General features: G+C 44.9%; 1 protein-coding gene across 1 annotated transcript; it reads right to left on the reverse strand.

The window, feature by feature from the left end:
- Window positions 1-7,844: 7,844 nt before the first annotated feature.
- LOC146817537 (protein ripply2-like) lies at window positions 7,845-15,279 on the reverse strand. The gene is made up of 4 exons (XM_085609209.1): window positions 15,007-15,279; window positions 12,315-12,390; window positions 10,552-10,601; window positions 7,845-8,778 (listed from the first exon to the last, which is right to left on the reverse strand). Exons 1-4 carry the CDS (start codon window positions 15,102-15,104, stop codon window positions 8,610-8,612), a joined length of 393 nt encoding a protein of 130 aa, XP_085465335.1. The 5' UTR covers window positions 15,105-15,279; the 3' UTR covers window positions 7,845-8,609.
- Window positions 15,280-19,348: the final 4,069 nt, after the last annotated feature.

Consider the following 19,348-nt stretch of genomic DNA (forward strand, 5'->3'; position numbering starts at 1 on the left):
CCACCCATGCCCCTGTGTTGCTTCTTCTGCCATGTGTTGCGTACCCCCACCCGCTTTTAAACGAAAATTATTTTGTGCATTTTTTTCTTTTTATTTAATGATTCAACTTAGATTGGTAAACAAAAAGTAAAAAGGTGCCCTCATCTTTTGGTAGGCACACGCATACAAAACAGCATGGGCATCCACGTCATAGACTTTTTTTATTCTTCTTTAGCTAGGCTGTACAGCATCATTAAGAACCATTTGCAAATCCAATAGGTCTGAAATGTGAGTCTTATTGACTTTGCCAACGCTTCTTGTGTTGTGCTAGCAACCATATTCAAATTGAAACCCATCAGAAAAACAGCATTTGCCTCCACTACTAAAATAACACCAAGAGAACAGCCCTTCCCTATCAGCATCCACCATTCTTCAGAATTATCTCCCTGCCTCTCAGAAGAAGCAAATGCAGTAGGTCTCAGCATTTAAACCTCTTGGTTATGCTCATACTTTTTTGTGTAAGAGAGCTGTGGTTTAAAAGCGAGCAGCAAGGATGGTCATCTTTAAAAGAGTTTGTAAAAACATTAAAAATGGTCACCATGGATACTTGTGCATTCAATTCACTTGGTGTTCCGTGGAGTCGCTTACTTAAGAATTACTTATGTTCACAAAATCTCACCAAGTGAATTTTCGTGATTGCTTTTGACTTTTGGAGAAAACATTTTCCTCAATTGTGGTGACTTTCTGAAGAATTCCGGTTACTTTTGTCCTTACTAATTTGGAAACTTGAGGAGAACTGGTGCTTAAAGGCAAAGTGTTGTAAAGTCGAAATCGTGGCAATCAATAGGTTCTATACTGGATTGAACTACGTTCTGATTTTGCCCTGAGGAAGCCCGCTGTCGGGCGAAACGCGTTGGCTGTTTCTCTGCTGCTGTTCAACCTGCAACAATTAAAGAACCCATTTTTCTATCTATATATCTGGACTCTAAAATGTTATATATAATTTTTTTCTTTTGAAGTGTTGCCTCTCTGTGAAATGATTTTTTGGTGTTAAAACGTGTATGGTCTTTGGACAGTGGACCTTAGAGGTGGGCAACCTGAATTTTATAAATCTGTGATACTTTGTGTATAGGAGGGTAGTGCAGCTGTGGCTTTCCCTAACTGTCTATTCGCTTCATATTGCATCCAATTCAGCCATCTTTGGATGTATTGGTAATGTTTTTAGGTCTCACCTAGCGTTGGAGCACGCATACACTTCTCGCTATGCGAGGCGTCTTGTAATCGATAACATTTCTATAGTGGGTTTGAACCCACGCCCATCTTTTTGATTGGCTGGCATCATCGTTTATGCAAAACGCTTGCCTCAGATTGAAAATAAGGCTTCTTTGTTATTGCCCTGTCTCCTTTTTGGACGGCCCATTCCAACTGGATGTTTAACTTGCGGCGTTATACAGTCTCCTTTAAATTAGTCGGTAAGCACTTTTTGTCCAGCATGTATCATTCGGCTTTGACGCGTTGCTGCTGAGCGGCATCCGCTAGGGCCACCGCGCTCACTTTATTTATTTATATTTAGTGTTTCTGTTCAGCACGGCGTCCACTTCAGGGACTCCGCACTCTGTTAGTATTTTTGTTTTTTAATACTTTAACACTGAGTGCAGTGTCTGCTTCAAGGACACTGCACTCAGTGTTAAAGCTCACCATCCTGTGATTCTAGGCAAATTACCTCATTTCCCCATGCCTTTAAAAGTGAATGATATCCCACACGAAAGAGTGATAATTTGCCATTGCCTGCCCCAGCTCTGTGCTTTTACCTTACTAGCAGTCACCGAGTCCCCTCCTCCGCCCCTTGAGTATGTGTATTTCTGAGGGGGCATGCAGGAGGTGTCCTTTCTGTCCTCAGGAACATTTCAACTGCCAGGCATCACCCTTCTGGGGCAGCGACAGTATGGGGCAGCATCCTGCGGGGCACCCCCTCGGCACGTCTTGGTCACTGGAAAGACCCGTGAGCAATCTTTAAAGGGCATCTTCTGCATGCACGGGATCCAACCTGGCTGGCTTTGCATCGGAATGAGACGCACATCGCTTTTGTTTCTTTAAATGCTGCAGCAGTCTTGTGGCTTGGCTTGTGTGCTGTTTTCCATCAGTCTCCGGTGCAAGACAAGATGCGGCGCCCCTTGCTCTTCGGTGTCATCTTCTGCTACATGGCTGCAGGCAGATTGTAGCGTCCTGGTGAATATAGTGCAATAGTGAGTACCAAATTCTGTTCTCATCAAGTTTGTCAAAGTATGAATGTGCGCAGTGGGCAGGGTCGAAACTGACGCCGAGAGGGGATAGTCCTAATCTCTATATTTTTTGCATCACTTTTGTATTTGTGATACAAAAACATATGGCACACGTTCAGGGCGCATCCACCAGTGCCAGCGCACTTTTCCTTCCAGCGTGGCCTGTGAGCTGGACAGCCTCGGTAGGGGGATGGGATACAGTACTTGGGGCAGAGGGCGGGTTTGGCTACATTCTTAAGTCCATTAAACAATTTCCTCACACTGTATTGTTCATGGTACAAAGAGCCACTGTAACTTTCCTCCGCCCAACCTCCTTTAAAATAGCTCTCACATTGACACGAGTTTGAGCTATTCACATTGCAAATAACAATGCCTTTTATTTTTGTTGGCATTGTAAATGAGAATGCCTTTTATTTAAGTTTTAAAAACAAAAACAAAAGGCATTGTTGTTTGCAATTTGAATAGCTCAAACTCGCGTAAATGCGAGACCTATTGCATTTCAAATGCATGTTTCAAACCCATTCAAGATGTCCACAGTCAATGTACCTGCACCCATGGTGGCAATCGCTAAATGGGTTTATCCAATTAATACAAACCCATTTATTTGCGCTGTGCATGAGTGCACATGTGAAATCGTGGGCGCCAACCTTGAAATGGGTAAAAAAAAAAAGAGGAAACAGAGCTAAAAAATACCCTATCTGGGTATCAGATGATGCAGTTCTTATTTGGCAGTAACAGGTCTCATTTCAGCCAGAACTAGTGATCTAACTAGGTCTGCTTCTTCTAGTGGCATTCTTTTTTTACCCATTTAGTGGTAATCAAGTCATTCTTAGAAGTATTCCCTATGACATTCAAGATATGATATCATTATTGATTGTTGTAATATATGTTACAGGAAAGCACTGTGGAGGTACTGCCCATTTGTAAGGTATATCATTTCTCAGTTATTCTTGATCTTCGTGATTTAGTAAGATTGCTGTGTTTAACATTGTTCTGTTTGTTTTATAGGACCAAAATAGCCAACTTCATTGCCTGACTTGTGCAAACAACTTTTAAATCGACGTTCAAAAAGCAAGAAATATGAGGCATATCAGCAACGAGGCGATAGAAAATTATCGCCGCTTTTGCGGCCGTTTTCGGACGAAAAGCGGCGATAATTCTATCGCCTAATTAGCAAGGTCATGCTAACGCGTGAAACCTTGCTTTAGCGCACGAAATCTTAACGCCCAGCTTTGCATCTCAAATGAGATGCAAAGTGGGCGTTCCTGACCTAACATGACAGCTCATTAAGCCCCACGCTATGAGGCATAGCGGCAAGAAAAGTAGCGAAAACCCCTGTTATCGCAACTTTCCTTACGCCTGCTTCAGGACTGACTTAGCCATGATATCCTATGGAGGGTGGATATCATGGCTAAGTTTGTGAGGCCCTATCAACAAGCTAACGCCACATTTCGTGAGATTATTGCTGGGTTTCCAGCGATAATCTCACGTTAGGCAGTTAGCGCTAGGATTTTTATTGCTTTTGAGATAAGCGTTGCTAATAGCATGCTATCTCAGCGATAAAAATCCACGCTAGCCGGCGATAATTATCCTAGCGCTAAGTGCGCTTAGCGATAATTATCGCCGGTTGTTGTTGATATGCCCCTAGGTGAGAAACCCAACCATGATATACATTTTAACATAATATAAAACTGTGCAGAATTAATTTTGACACCTGTTTATATGTATTTTGCAATCAACGAGAAACGAAAGACACCCATATAAACCATGTTTTGACAACTAATTCTTTCAGGCCTTCATTTAGTTCATAGGAAACCTTCCTCTGGATATTCTCAGCAATATCTCTGTATCCGCTCGGTATTAGTCCTCTTTAAATAACATATTTATAAATTTTCCTTTTTCATGTCATATGACTAGATTTCTTCACATAGATAAAGCTCATTATACAATTTGTGTAGAGATGTTTTCCCTATAGAGGATCTGAATACTTCAAGGACCGTATGGTACGATGGTCTGTTTAGTCACCTTCTTGATTGCCTGAGGAAAGGACGACTTCTCCCAGCAGCCCCAGTGCCATACTGTACAGAATAGAATACAAGACGGTGTTTAAAGCCATGTCTATGTAGAGGTTGCACCGCTTTTGCATCACGCAACATAGTGCATGTGCAATGCAACCCCAAAAGGAAATCTATAAAACCGTGCAAGGCAAATTTGCGTTGGCTTGATAAATACAGAGCAATACAATCGCTGCATTGCGTTACTATGTTCCAGGGTGGCATTCCATGGGTGGAGCATGGGTGTTCCCACGCAACACCCATAGATTTTGACACATTCCCAGATTTACCCCTACTGGTAGACCTTGGAATGCACCTAAATGCTACGCCTTCCCAGGGGAGGCATAACGAGTAGAAATATCTTTATTTCCCCTGGTTACTTCCTCTTTCTATGAGTTCTGCATTCCGCAGCTCACATAGGTAGAGGACAATGCCTCATGGGGATTATTTTTGCGCAGGAAAGTGCTCCTTCCGCACAAAAACAATTTGCCATGTGCCACAGGTATCCGTGCACCATGGTGCAAGGGCGCCTGCGGTAGGCTGCCCATTGTGCACTAGCACTCTGGAGAAGGCTGGAATGCGCCTTATTGTGATATATACAGCACATTCCTGCCCTTTCCCTGTAATGCAGTGCAGCAAGGTGACTTGCTGCGCTGCATTACTTTTTGATAAATATGCCTTAAGAGTTTCTCCATAAGAGGGTCACAGTTAAGAGGAAAACCCCACAAAGGGAAAATAACCTCCTTGGCTACCTGGTAGATCGTGATTGAAGATTAAGATTTAATTATGAATTCCTGCAAGGCATCAAACTCCTCCTGGCATGAGGAAGGAGAAAAGAGCTAAGCAAACTTCATGAGAGGACTCCAGAAGAACTGTAAAAACACTAGGAGCAAAAATCCAGAACGAAACTGGAAGCAAGGGGCAATGAACGTGGCGAAAAATAGGGAACAAATGCATTGTGATGCATCCAGTTCTTGGAAACGGCCAGGCTATGGGAAAATCAGAGCGGGACAGTGGACAGAGAGAGTGTGGTGGGCCGTCGCAGAGAAAGGAGGTGCGTCAGAGATGAGAGGAGAGCAAATGTTATGAGAGCAGGAGAGAGTGAGAGTCTGAGAGAGGACATGAGGATCAGTAAGATGGAAGGAGCTGGAGATGGAGGGGAGTGAAGGGGCAAATAAGAGAAAGGGGTATAGACAAACTTCTGAGGAAAGAGTACGAGATTGAGCAAGAATTTGGAGAAAGAGGAGTAAGTGAAGTTCTGGCAGTGCTTAATTTGAGTCGGTGGTTGCGATAGGCACCATCGGCAGTGACTTTTGAGGACCGGCACTTATCTTTCCTCATCACACATTTCCCAAGAGCAAGAGTGGGGAAATACACACAGTGCCAGCTTTAGCGCTGGTGGCGCCCTGTGCGACTGTTTGTTGGCGCCCCCCAATGACCACCTCCACCACGGACTCTCTCACTAGCACCCTTTAACAGTGACCAAGTCTCCAAACCACTCTCTATCAGATGCATTAAATTAGTAATATAGCGCCACTCATACCAGTGTAGGGTGTCAGAGCACTTTTCATCACACACACATTGCACAGAGATAATCAATCATACGTGTATATTAGTGTATAGGAAATGTTACATAAGTCAAAGGACTAAGGATCACAAGCATCAAACTCAGGATTTGCGAATCCTAAATAGCGAATTTTAGGCAATCGCTATTTAAGACTTGCAAATCCCTATGCATGTAGGAATCGCAAAACAAAATTGCTACTCCTACATATTCCTTAATTGCGACTCGCAAATTGCGAGTCGCAATTAAGGAATAGCTATTCATTCATTCCTACGGGCCTAATTGCATGCGCAATTTGCGAGTACCAAATAGGTACTTGCAAATTGCGCATGCAATTTCAAGGGTGTATGGGTGCCAAAAGGACACCCTGTTGCACCCCTGAAATTGAGATGTTGCCACATGTTCAGCACATACATGCCCCAATGGCACATGTGTGTATAACATGAAACTTTGCAAAATTCACTTTAGTGCATTTTTCAAAGTTTTTGCAAATTACCATCAAGTTCAAATTGATGGTAATTTGCGAACCCTATTTGCGAATTCGCAATTTGGAATTGCATGATGCATTGCATTTAGGGAATTGCAATTTGCGACTCCCTAAATGTATTCGCAATTTAAGTAATCGCAAATTTTGCGATTACTTAAATTGCGAATTTGCATTTGGGTTGATGCATCCCAAATGCAAAAATACTGGTCACAAAGGGGCAGATTCGTTTGCGATCTGTATTTTCGTTGATGCATGTGCCCCTAAAAGTGTAGGAATCACATGCCATCCATACTGGTAGGCAGTATAGTTTTGTGCTTGGTCAGGAGAAGCACAAACTCAGAGTCGAAAAAGAAACAGCACAGTTGGGAGTTTTCTCTAATAATAAGAATCTATTTCTACCCAAATTAAAACTTTTTGCAACATTAATCAATGTTTTAATGTATACTTCGTAGTGTGTCTGAAGTTCTATGATGAAAGTTAATAATCACTCTTCTATATTAGGATTTAGGTATAAATTGCAAGTAAGAAAAGGATGTCTCTTTTAAAACCAGTAACCTGCTGATCTGTTTACATTATATGCGCTCTGTAACCTACTTGGTACAGGTTCTTTGCAGCAGGCATATAACCCTCTGCACTAACTTCACATATGTCAAAACCTCAACTTTACAAAACTCTAATCTCTCTCCCAGAAGGACATTAATCAGAGGAGTTATCTTGACTGTTTTGTGAGGCCTGGTAATTGCTGAGGAAAGGAACACTGCAGCAGGCGCTTTTGAAACATAATAAACTTGCAAACAGGCGCCCCCAGGAAGCCAGCACCTGGTGCGGTGGCACCGGTCGCACCGCCCTAGAGCCGGCCCTGAATACACATGGGAAAGAAGGAGGAAGAGAAGATGGAAAAACTTCACCAAGTGAGAAAACAGGAACCTGCAGAGAGAGATAAAAGTTCAGGGAGTGTCTGGCATTGAATTAAAGAGGCGGGGTGGATTCAGGACTATGCAGCCTTGGTAGTTGTATCCTAACATGTGACAGCGCCCGCCATGGGCTTCAGAGCAGTGATTAGGGAACTGGCACTCACTGTTTTTCAAATTAGGCACTGAGTTTGGGAGACACTTGCCAAGTGAATCGGAGAGAGGAGGGTAAGCTCGTTTTAACACTGGCCTTGCAGTAACTTGGCAGGGCATCCGGATCGCACAAGAAGCTCACGCTATGAGGCAGGAAACTGAAATGACTTGAGTTTTGAGATCACACCACGTGCCATCATTTTGGAAAACCATATGTGGGAAATTAATTGTTTGAAAGAATAGAGTACAGACACCTGCAGTGTTCATTCTACCAATCTGCCAGCACATGCGCCCTTGCTCTGTGTAAACTAGTGCCCATCCAATGTTCAATTTAAAAGTCTATTTGATCCTTATTAACAAACAACCACGTTAAACCATAAATGCAAGAGACACATATTAATCAGTCCACTGAGATTGATTTATTTATCAAAAATATCGCTATTTACAAAGCTATGATATTAGAAAGATAAGGGCCGCAAATAAAATATCATTTATACATATTAACACAATACATTTATTGATCTCTGAAATAATTTAAAATAAACTCTTATTATACAATATGATACATTTGAACATTAGGAGAGTCATTTATCAGGAATATGCTTCATTTGTGCACAAACTTACAAATAAAAATGCTGAAGGTGAATAAAAATCTTCACTGGAGCCTGAGCTGACGCAACAACCTTATTATTAATAATCATTTAGCGTGATTTATTGTTTCCTACTACTTCCAAAGTTGGAAGTGTGTGTCTTGTTAGTCAAGGAAGGGGGCGCCATTTCTCTTCAATAACATATTTCAATGATTCAGAGGTTGTGAAGAAGACCCGCTGCAGCTATGAAGCACACCTTACCAATACCATACAGGGATCGAAATGTGGGTAAGATCACTTGTGATCAGACTTGGAGAGCATGAAGTATTCAGATTCATCTATTAAATCTGCAGACAGTCCACATCCCATATCCAGGCACACCAGTTTGACTGGAGTGTAAGGAGTCCACGCTCGGCGAGGATAACTAGATCTCACACGCACAGCACAGGCCACAAAGTAGAATTGATCACAAAAATAGTCACTTTTGAGAATATAAATCCCACGATTGCTTTGCCTCTATCAGTAAGTAGAGTCCTTCTATACTTTCTACACAATGTAAAGCACTAAACAAACTCATAGTTTAATGTGTTCATTCAGAGTCAATGCCAGAATCGTGGCTCTCGTCATCGCGTTCATCTTCACTCTCTGAATCAGACTCTTCATAGAAGGAGATGGTGGCCTGGACGGGGAAGCTTGTCAAAAGTGCTTCTCCTGCTTCATTCAAGTGGTCAAAGCACTTCGATTTAGGCCAAAATAACCTAAAAAAAAGGAGAAGAATTACCTTCTTTAGTTTCTTGTTTTGTGTAATTCAGAAACATGGAAATATTGCACATAGCCATAATCACACATAAAAGTTTAAAAGTGACCGTACATTAAAAACAGTTATAAAATGAGTGCATAAAGGACTTTTAGGGTTCAACAACACATCAACTAATATGTTAAAAATCTGTGCTTGAAATTAGCAGAAAGGTGCAAGTCCAAGTCAGATTTCAGTACTCCTTTACACTATTATAGGAGGTAGATGCTGTTAAAAGAGCAAGAGGAGGAGATAGAGAGAGAACAAAACCCTCAAGAAGGGTCCACCATGCACTCCTACTATCCCCCAGGAGTAAACTCAACATCTCTGCCAACGCTATAAACTGAACCATACAGCAATGGAATTTCCAAGATCATGAGAGCAATATGTAGACCAATTGCAAGAGAACAAATGTTCTTGTTTCCACATAACAAGAAAATATATTTTTCAATTGTAGATTTTGAGTAATATATTCCTCTGTGGTACCAAAAGCGTATTGTAACACCAACTAATTACTTATTTTCTTTCTTTTCAGATACCATTCTGATATTTTAACCATTAATTTAACAATAATGGCCCACAAGAGCAGAGCTCCATTAACACAACAGCTAGTATATCTATACCTGCACATTAACTCCTGCACGCTGGTGTAAATTTGCAAATTCTTACCATTGACAAAACTTCCCGGTAGTACGTCTAGACACAACACTTGTCACAGTTGACAGTTCGTCGATGTGGAATTATTTGCAGAATACGATTCCACGTTGGGGAGCAGTAGCGCCACTATGCAATAGCAATTTTTTTTCTTTTTCCCCTACACCCCTTCCCTTAGCCCCCATCAGGTCAGGAGATTTTCTGTTCCACTTCTTAGCCCTTGCATGGTATAAATGTGCAACCATTTCCAGGGTGTGAAAGATTCAGATTCAAGTTTGTGAATGCTGCCTAACTGGCTCACTGGTAAGTGATCAAAACTTACCAGACAAACCTGGCCTCGATCCTCCCACTCCCCAGCCCTTGTACGGGATTTACTCTCACATAACGTTACACGAACTTAGGGTAATCATATTCAGCAAACAGCTCTGTGCCTGCAAGGTCACCTCTTGTGAATGTCCTGCTGGCATAAATCCTGCTATTTTTAATAATTAAAGTACTTTTAATTTCTGAAATTGGAAGTCATTACCAGAAAATTCTCAAGTTAATGGTCACAGATTATCAGTTAATTAGAATTGCTATTTAATCAACACATGAACCAGTACATGTATTGCATCAAAGGCTTAGCAATGATGACATGTTGTTTATTTAATTGTGCAACATCATTTGCACTAACCAACTAGTGAAAAATGGCATTTGCACTGACCGACAAGTGCAAGAGGATTTTTGAACCAATCGGAAAAAAAAATTCTCACTGTTTGATTGATGAAATTGCTGGTGAAAAATGTCTCAGTCCCTGATGCCAAGTTGCTCGCTCAAAAGTGCAGTATGTGTGTCACCCATCCCTAGTTTTAGAAAAAGAGTTCAATGTCTGTTTGGTACTCATTAACCAGATGCATATGTCTTCAAATGTGTGAAATGAATTGGCAGTGCCGCCTATCCTAGAATAACTTTACTACTAATAAACAGATTACTTTAGTCAAATAAAGTGGCCCGGAAAGTAATGACAAACACCAAATATCCAGGTGTGAGTTCTAGCCACTAAATATTACAGCAGTTCAGTATAACAGATTTCACAACTTACTTGACTGGGTGAGTGTAGCGACCATGTTTTCCGGTGACTGGACCATAGATCTACAGGGCGAAGACACAACATGGGATAAGCAGACGGTAAAAATCAATGAACACCGACAGGGCAGCGTGACTGGGTCTTCACTGCTACTGGAGACTGGCTCCCCCCCCCCCCCGCCCCCATATCCCCCATCTTTATGAAAGAAGTTCAGACAAGTGGAGTTATGACCACACAAAACTAGAACGACCTCCATTCAATGTGCAGTACACTGTATGAACTGACCCCAGAAGTTATAAAACAGGCGCGCAACACCCATTGGGCTCACCGGGCTTCAGCCCCCCCCTCTCTACCCCCTCCCCCTCCCCCCCCCCCCCCCCCCGTCATGTGTATCAGCCCGGCTGAGACAGTCTCGCGGGCTGGCGTCCGTCTAATTGCAGCCGGACCCGAGTACTTCACAGGTCTTTAAAAGACCATTTACTCGTTAATGAGGCTTTTGTTGTGTTTTCACCTCTTCTTACAGCCACTCTGCCTATGGCTGGAAGACTTAGCCCCCCCCCGAAATCTTTTTCAGCCCCCCCCCCCCACCCCCGAAATTTGGCTCTAGTTGCCCGCCTGTTATAGAACGATTTGGAGAAATTGTAGATGCAGAAATTGTTTGATGCTCTTATTTCAAAGAAATTCAAGCATTCGGCTTTAAAATGCCTTTGGTTGGATCAGCAGAGGACGGACTGTTTAATGGATTAGCTATGATTTTGCTGGGTAAATTGCACAAGTAAAGGAGTTGAACCAATCTCTAGGCAGTAATTTAATCTTAGTATAGAAAGTAGGGTTTACACCAAGAATCTGGATATTTTCAAATGTTTTATTATGTACTTTCGAAGTGTATTCTGCGCTCGAAAGCATTAAGTAAAACCTTTAGGATTAACTTTTTATATTGTTGATGTTTAGAAACTATGTTGTAACAATTACGACTACATAAAAACGTTTTAGTATGTACTATATGTAGTCTAACTTCTCCCCACACATGCGAGTGTGCTCCTCCTTATAGCAGAAACCACTGGCCCCCTTTTTTCAGCGCGTTTAGTTACTGACGATCTCATTTAGAGGTTGGGGGGTGGGGGGATGACATCCGGTTCCCTGTCAGCAAACCTCGTGGTACTCACGTCTTATTTAGATGTGGGGGGACGTCAAGATTTCCACCAGCAAAGCCTGAACTGGCTATGGCGGTGAAAACCCTTCACCTGGTGACCCGTCCACCAATGGACTGCCAGGTCACAGAAGCAGTCTCGTGGGAGGAGGGGAGTGGTGAATGTCACTGGATTTCCTGTGTCTCCTACAAAGCACGGAGGTTCGGGCAGGGAAAACAAGCCTTTGCCATTTTGCTCAGAGACATAACACCCTGTACCTCGGGGCATTTGATTTTCTGTTTTTTACACTGAAACAAACTCCCGCTGAAGACTTTCCCGCGCACCCCACTCACACCAAACTGCTGGGCCTTCAGTGCATTCAACACACCGGCGGATGCACTGAGGTATAGAGATACCCACCCGCCCCTTAGTCGGGGGTCTCTTCATTATGACAGTTGCGCCTCCGTCAGGGGAGGAAAGACCACTCACTGCAAGAATGGCAGCCGCCCAACAAAGAATAAATGCCCTTCGGAAAGATTTAATCGCACTGAGACAATGCTAGGTCCCTCTCGTTTGAAGACATACATGCATTGAATTTTGTTTTTTGTCACAAGCCATCTGCTCTAGTTTGTATTTTCGGTCACTCACCAGTTGTCTTTTCCTGGCCTGTAATGGCTCTGAGTCCCTCCTGCTGGACAGCCAAGGTCTCCAGAAGCCTTGAGGCCTGAAACGACAGAAATAATGAATATCTCTACAGAGAGAGGGAAGCCGGTGCACTCGGCTCCGTAGAAGAACCAAAGCTCAATGCAGGCGACGTGAATCAAACTGGAGATGTAACAAATGCCTTTTACCATAACCTCCCTGTGAAAATAACATCACCCCCCCCCCCCCCCACACACACACACACACACAAGTGCCGTCTGCCTCCACTGTGCGCCATTGACGAAAGGTTCGAAGACGGCATCGGCGCTTTGTTTCACTCAAAAATGTTGAATGACACTCACCCCTCCCAAATCAAAAATCACACTAACTGTGTGGGGCGTGAACAAATGTGTACACAATTCCCTCATTGTATTTCAGGCGATAACGTAATTATATACAGAGAGTGCATTACACCGACCATCAAACAGCGCAAGGGTGGAGTCTAGTCACTTAACATCACGTTTCAAATATCACTATTTACAAACAGATATGGTATTCATGTTATACACCTAAAAATGGTGACCACTCACTGCACTTTGTATCCATTAGAAGAAACGCGAAGCCCGTAGGTGATGCATATTCCACCACCGGTGCTAAACAGGGCCGGACTGGCCGTAGCGGGCACCGGGCAATTCCCCGGAGCGCCGCACGGGTGGGGGCCGGTTTTGGGCCTCTGGGGGCAGTTTTTGTGTGGCAAAGAGCTCGGCGGCTCCCCCGACCCCGGGGGCCGACCGAGCACTTTGCCAGGGCCGGTTTTGGTACCCAGTCCGGCCCTGGTGCTAAAGATCCACCCTGCTTATGCCACGGAGAAAGATTTGTACAGTGCGCTTTCTATGCACAGCGTCAAACACGTATCAGACAGTAACACCTCAGACCACCCTAAAAAACAAAGGGGCATATTAACAAGGGCCGGCGATAAATATCGCAAAGCGCACTTAGCGCTTGCATATTTATCGCCGGCTATCTCTGGAATTTATCACCCGGTTAGCGCATTATCAACAACGCGCATCGCCGAGGCGATAAAATTCCAGAGATAGGTGGGATATCTCCGTTTTCCATGGTGGAAAACGGCGATATCCTAGATAATAGGGCCTGTGGTCTTAGCCACACAATCCACCCCTCATGTTAGGTATGCCTTAGTCAGGAATTTAACAGACGTTAAATTCCTGAGTTAAGGCATACTTAACGCGATTTTATTTATCGCTAACCCTCCTTGATGATATCGCGAAGCTTCCTTCGCGATATTATTCCATGTTGCTTTTCACAGCCACGCCTCTTTTGCATCTCATTATCGATACGAGGCGAGGCGTGTGAAAAAGGGGCGATACGTCAAGGAATCACACGCTAGCGTGCCCTTGATGATAATGCGAAAATATTATCGCCGCTTTGCGCCCGAAAACGGGCTCTAAAGCGACGATAATATTATCGTCGCCCCTTGATAATATGCCCCAAAGAGGCTTGCTTCAGGATTCAGAACTATTCCACCAACCCACCAACATTTCCCTACTTCACCTGGAGCTGCCCCAGGCAGGGCTCACAGACTGTACACCAAGCCCACAGTGCACGAGTGCTGCAAATGCCACGCGCCGGGCACATGCACAGTCACCTCCCACAGCAGATCTGGGAGCAACGCAATATGGGGCATATTATCAATCCAGGCGATAAAATTATCGCCGCTTTAGCGGCAGAAAACTGCCGCTAAAACGGCGATAATGGGCTTGATAATATGCTCTATAGAATTCCAATTGAAGCTCAGGTTAGACGTCCTTCACATTTAACATGGGCATCAATTGGAATTCCATAGAGCATATTATCAATCCCATTATCGCCGTTTAAGCAGCAGTTTTCTGCCGCTAAAGCGGCGATAATTTTATCGCCTGGCTTGATAATATGCCCCCAGGTTTCTAACAGCCTGGGCCATGTTGGGCCCAAAGTAAACCAACGCTTACGGGCTGGAAAACGGAAAGTGTTCAAGCTAAACTTTGTCTGTTGGCGCTATGTCTCTGCAATGCAGACTGAACAGATCAGACAGCATTTTCGGGCATATTATCAAGCAAGGCAATAAAATTATCGCCGCTTTAGCGGCAGAAAACTGCCGCAAAAACGGCGATAATGGGCTTGATAATATGCTCTATGGAATTCCAATTGAAGCCCATATTAAACGTCCTTCACATCTAACATGGGCTTCAATTGGAATTCCATAGAGCATATTATCAAGCCCATTATCGCCGTTTTATCGCCTGGCTTGATAATATGCCCCTAATATCCTAGCTTTGTCACTGTCGGCATTCAAGGAGATATATATATATTTTTTTTAAAATGTAACAGTGAGAGCCTTTATACACGTGGGGGCGGGGCCAGCGGAAAGAGGTGACTCTGAGACATTATTAACAGTGTGGTTGGGAACACATTACAAAGGAGGCAAACTCAGTGAAAGAATGCAATCAATGCCGGGAGCCACAGCAAACTCCTGTGAACCCCAAACGGGTGTGTCTGTGGATTCTGAGTGTGCGTCAGTCAGTGGGGGATCTGTGCGGGGCACAAACAGGACAGCTCGTCTAACCGGTGTGGGGTACACACATTGTAGTCTGCTCTCTATCCCTGCGTCTCTGCTCCTCCTTTCACCCCTTGGACTCACCGCGGCCTGTCGGCTGCTGCTGGGGGTCCCACTGGCTGCTGGCAGTAGAGGCCCCTCCGGGCCTGCCCCGGGCGGGAAGCGAGCCTCGGCTTCTTCATGCTGCTGCCGTGGTTCGTGCTGCGGTCCTGGTGCTGTTGTCAATCCAGATGCCACGGTCCCTTGTGCTGCAGATCCTGGTGCGTTTGCAGTTTCAACGCGGGCCTGGTCCCGCTGTGGTTCCTTCTGTTGTAGGCGTTTCTTCTTGTGCTGCTGTAGCTTCTGCTCCAAGTGTGTCCGGAGATGCTTTGACCCTCAGGCCTGCGCTGCCCCCTTTATATCCCTGGCTCTGACCCTTCTGCCCCCAGACACGCACACAGGCCCACAGGCGTCAATGTAAACATGGCCTCTGAGCGCGTGCTGCCCCAAATGGCGCGGGGACACATGCGCCAGAAGGTGTCAATCACACGCAAGCAGACACACAGGAGCCCCCACCTCTGTTAGTGTATCAAATTGTTAAAATACTGAGCAGGGTCACAAAGGAGAGCAGCGTACTGGACGTCCTGCTGCGGGGCTAGGTTTGATACATTTGGACTTGTTCATTGGTTTATAGATAGCTCACAAAACCAGCGGCTTCTCTACAACTTGTATTATGCTTAGTTATTACCTAATTTGTTTAATCCAAAGACAAACATGTATGAGAGGCGTGTTCACTTGCAGCAGCTGCTGAGCTGTGAAACTAAAGTTGCTAATACTAGTGTCGTCTTTGACAATTCATGGATCGAATCCATTTTTCAAAAACGTGTTTTTTGATTTAGAGGATAAGTCGAGATTCAGAATTTATTTTTTAAAGTTATGTTTGTCCAAAATCTTTGCATAAGGTATACAAATGTATACAATGGTATTTGTTTAGTCTGAACTTTGCTGTTTTAATATCATCCCTGGAACATTGCTGGTTTCAGCACACTACTGCAGGACAGGAAAGGCCGGGCGCGCTGAGGGTATAACAGAGCTCTTGAGCCTTTCATGAAACTAGTGTCCCGCTCTACTGTACTTTGCCTGGTTTACACAGTGATGTAATTATTACTGTTGTATTATCAGTGCGGCCAGGGACAAGCAGTTTCCCAATATAGGGGCATATTATCAAGCCAGGCGATAAAATTATCGCCGCTTTAGCGGCAGAAAACTGCCGCTAAAATGGCGATAATGGGCTTGATAATATGCGCTATGGAATTCCAATTGAAGTTAAGTTTAGATGTCCTTCACATCTAACATGGGGGCATATCAACAACAACCGGCGATAATTATCGCTAAGCGCACTTAGCGCTAGGATAATTATCGCCGGCTAGCGTGGATTTTTATCGCTGAGATAGCGTGCTATTAGCAACGCTTAACTCAAAAGCAATAAAAATCCTCGCGCTAACTGCCTAACATGAGATTATCGCTGGAAACCCAGCGATAATCTCACGAAGTGTGGCGTTAGCTTGTTGATAGGGCCCCACAAACTTAGCCATGATATCCACCTTCCATAGGATATCATGGCTAAGTCAGTCCTGAGGCAGGCGTAAGGAAAGTAGCGATAACAGGGGTTATCGCTACTTTTCTTGCCACTATGCTTCATAGGGTGGGGCTTGATGATAGGAGAAATGTCGCTTAGCGACATTTCTCCTGTCATGTTAGGTCAGGAACGCCCACTTTGCATCTCATTAGAGATGCAAAGCTGGGTGTTAAGATTTAGTGCGCTAAAGCAAGGTTTCACGCGTTAGCGTGACCTTGCTAATTAGGCGATAAAATTATCGCCGCTTTTCGGCCGAAAACGGCCACAAAAGCGGCGATAATTTTCTATCGCCTCGTTGCTGATATGCCCCACGGGCTTCAATTGGAATTCCATAGAGCATATTATCACGCCCATTATCGCCATTTTAGCGGCAGTTTTCTGCCGTAAAGTGGCAATAATTTTATCGCCTGGCTTGATAATATGCCCCAATGTTCTGATAAGCCTTTTTTCGCCATCTTATCGGTGCAATTTAAAAAAAAAAAAATAGAAAGTCTCTGAATAGTTCCAACAAGCCTTTCCTGAGGAAGTGGATCATGTTTTTTATGGCAAGTCGTTAGTCTTTGTGGCCCATGAAAGAGCCACTAGGAACGACTGTCTGGTCTAGTTCTTTCAGAACCATCAGTTACGGACCGTAGCTAGATCTCCCCTAAGTGTACATTTGCTGGTCAGTAAATCTTTGCGTCAGGCAAGCAGAGGTGGCTCCATTGCTTCAATAAAAGGTGGTCCTAGAATGGGAGACATACTTGTTTCGACAAGTCAGCTAGGGCCAGTAAAACATCCTAAGGACTGCATTAATGGATCCTGGCTCTGGGTTGTATTGCGAAGAATAGCGTTAAATTGAGGTCCTTAAAGGCCGCACATAGGAGCCTGATCAGTAATAAACATATGACCTACGATTCAAAACAAAAGGCAAACTTATTTGCGAATATTAAATAAAAGGAAAACAGGGATTTTTGGTGCATCTGATGAGGCAAGAGTGCTCCCATACTTCAAATCGTTTTGACTGCCTTCATCCTGTAGAAGCATAGACTGCTACTACACAGCACTCAATTGGTTTACCCCATAGGTTATGCGGTGGCCCCTCGTGGGTTGCTTACAGTCTCTTCGCATCAGTATACCATTGTATGCCCTAGGCAGGTCTTCACGTGCCCCATGTCTAACTTAAGCATGAATCACTGTTTTTTTTTTTTTTTTTTTTTTTTGAAAACCTTTATTGACAGTTCAATAGAGAACAAGTATGGGCCTACAACCCCCCGGGGCCGGCAGCTAAGCAATCAGAGCAAAAACAGGCAAGTATAAACACAGGCAGCACATCGGGGAGCAGAATCGTGATGCTAATACTGTGAACAGCGTAGGTAGGGCACCAGGAGAAAAAGGTTTTCGTTTTATAATGAAACAAGGCAGAAGGATCAGGTGCCAGACTATTTTCAAACAGCAATTACAGGTTTGCAGAGTAATAGACGTAAACGATTTACAGCAATCTATTAGGTCAATGGCGCGAACACAAGAACATCAGGATGAGGAAGAGTATCATAAGCAGTAGCGCCTGCAGTCCCCCGCCAGAACTCCCGGAGAGCACCCCGGAAATTGTGGTACACATGGAGCGGCAACGAGTCATAGCAAAGGAGGTGTATCACACTGATCCCAGAAAAAGAAAAACAAAAAGAATCAGAGAAGAAAAAGGAGGCCATGGAAAAAGAGATAAAAGACGAAAGAACCCCCTCCCCCAACCCCCCACCCTGCACCTCTGCAGATGAGTACGGCCCCCCCCCCCAGCAGTGTGCCTGTCGCCCTGGAACCAGACCCGAAATATAGGAGAAGCGGGAAAAAGAAGTAGGAAAAGAACCCCACCAGACGGGGGGGTGGAGAAAGTATTAATAAACTGGAGGAGGGCCTTCAAAACATACCCCCGGCTTCTCCCTCCCGCACGGTAAGTTTCCCCCAAAGTGAACAATAAACAGCACAAAAGCGATCTTCTCAAGAAAGATGGGGAGCACTATGCACCTATTATGCTGTTAGCTATGCCAGGAGAGCACGCAACCCCTGAGCCCGTCCGTCCACTAGATGACCACCCCTGAAGGATCCGCCTTATCCCTGACCACTCTTTGGAATTCTGCCCATGCCTACCCCTCGACCCAGCACCATATCCGACGTTCCAAGGTAGAGGATTGTCCAAAAACGTCCGAGAAGCGACGCACACAGGTGGGGTGGAAGTCTCTGAGCATCAACACAGTCCGCAGCGTGGAGAAACAGGCTTCCCAGTGCTGCCCCAGGATATGCACTGCACTCAAGGTCCAGGAAGGCAGAAGCAGCCAAAGCAGACAATAGTTGCTGGAGTTGTCCCTGGGTCGCAGGAGGGCACGTACGGGACGAGGCTACCACACCCCACTCAGGTCCAATGCCTCCGGGACAGATCGGGCCCTCAGCTGGACGAACACACTGTAGCATACTGGCCTGAGTGTCCAGCCGTGCACTAACCTCAGGGGTGGCCGCCAAAGTGTCCTCCTGTGCGCAGTGTGGGTAGTCCCTATGTACGTGCGGACAGGCGGGCCGCCATTGCCCCAACGCCGACGCCACACCGTCGAGCTTACTCCCCAAGACCCCGACACCATGAATCAAGGAGGAGTGAAGAGCACCAAGGGCCTCGAGGAGGTCGCCGTACCCCAGCACAGCTCTCTGCGATCGCGCCGCCACACTCCCAAAAGTCGCACTCTCACAAGCCCGCTGCGACCCAGCGGACAGGATGGTAGGCTTCATCGCAACAAGATGGCCGCCAAGTATGCCCGACCCTCACCGGGGCCGGGACCC

Source organism: Triturus cristatus, chromosome 6, assembly GCF_964204655.1.
Source record: "Triturus cristatus chromosome 6, aTriCri1.1, whole genome shotgun sequence".
NCBI classification, from domain to species: domain Eukaryota; kingdom Metazoa; phylum Chordata; class Amphibia; order Caudata; family Salamandridae; genus Triturus; species Triturus cristatus.

What these genes read in the sequence shown, in the direction of transcription:
- LOC146817537 (XM_085609209.1), bottom strand. Translation starts at nt 15,104, where the DNA reads ATGAAGAAGCCGAGGCTCGCTTCCCGCCCGGGGCAGGCCCGGAGGGGC. An exon ending in GCAGCAGCCGACAGGCCGCG is followed by an intron (nt 12,391 to 15,006) that starts GTGAGTCCAAGG and finishes CTGTCGTTTCAG; the next exon opens with GCCTCAAGGCTTCTGGAGAC. An exon ending in CGCTACACTCACCCAGTCAA is followed by an intron (nt 8,779 to 10,551) that starts GTAAGTTGTGAA and finishes CCTTTTTTTTAG; the next exon opens with GTTATTTTGGCCTAAATCGA.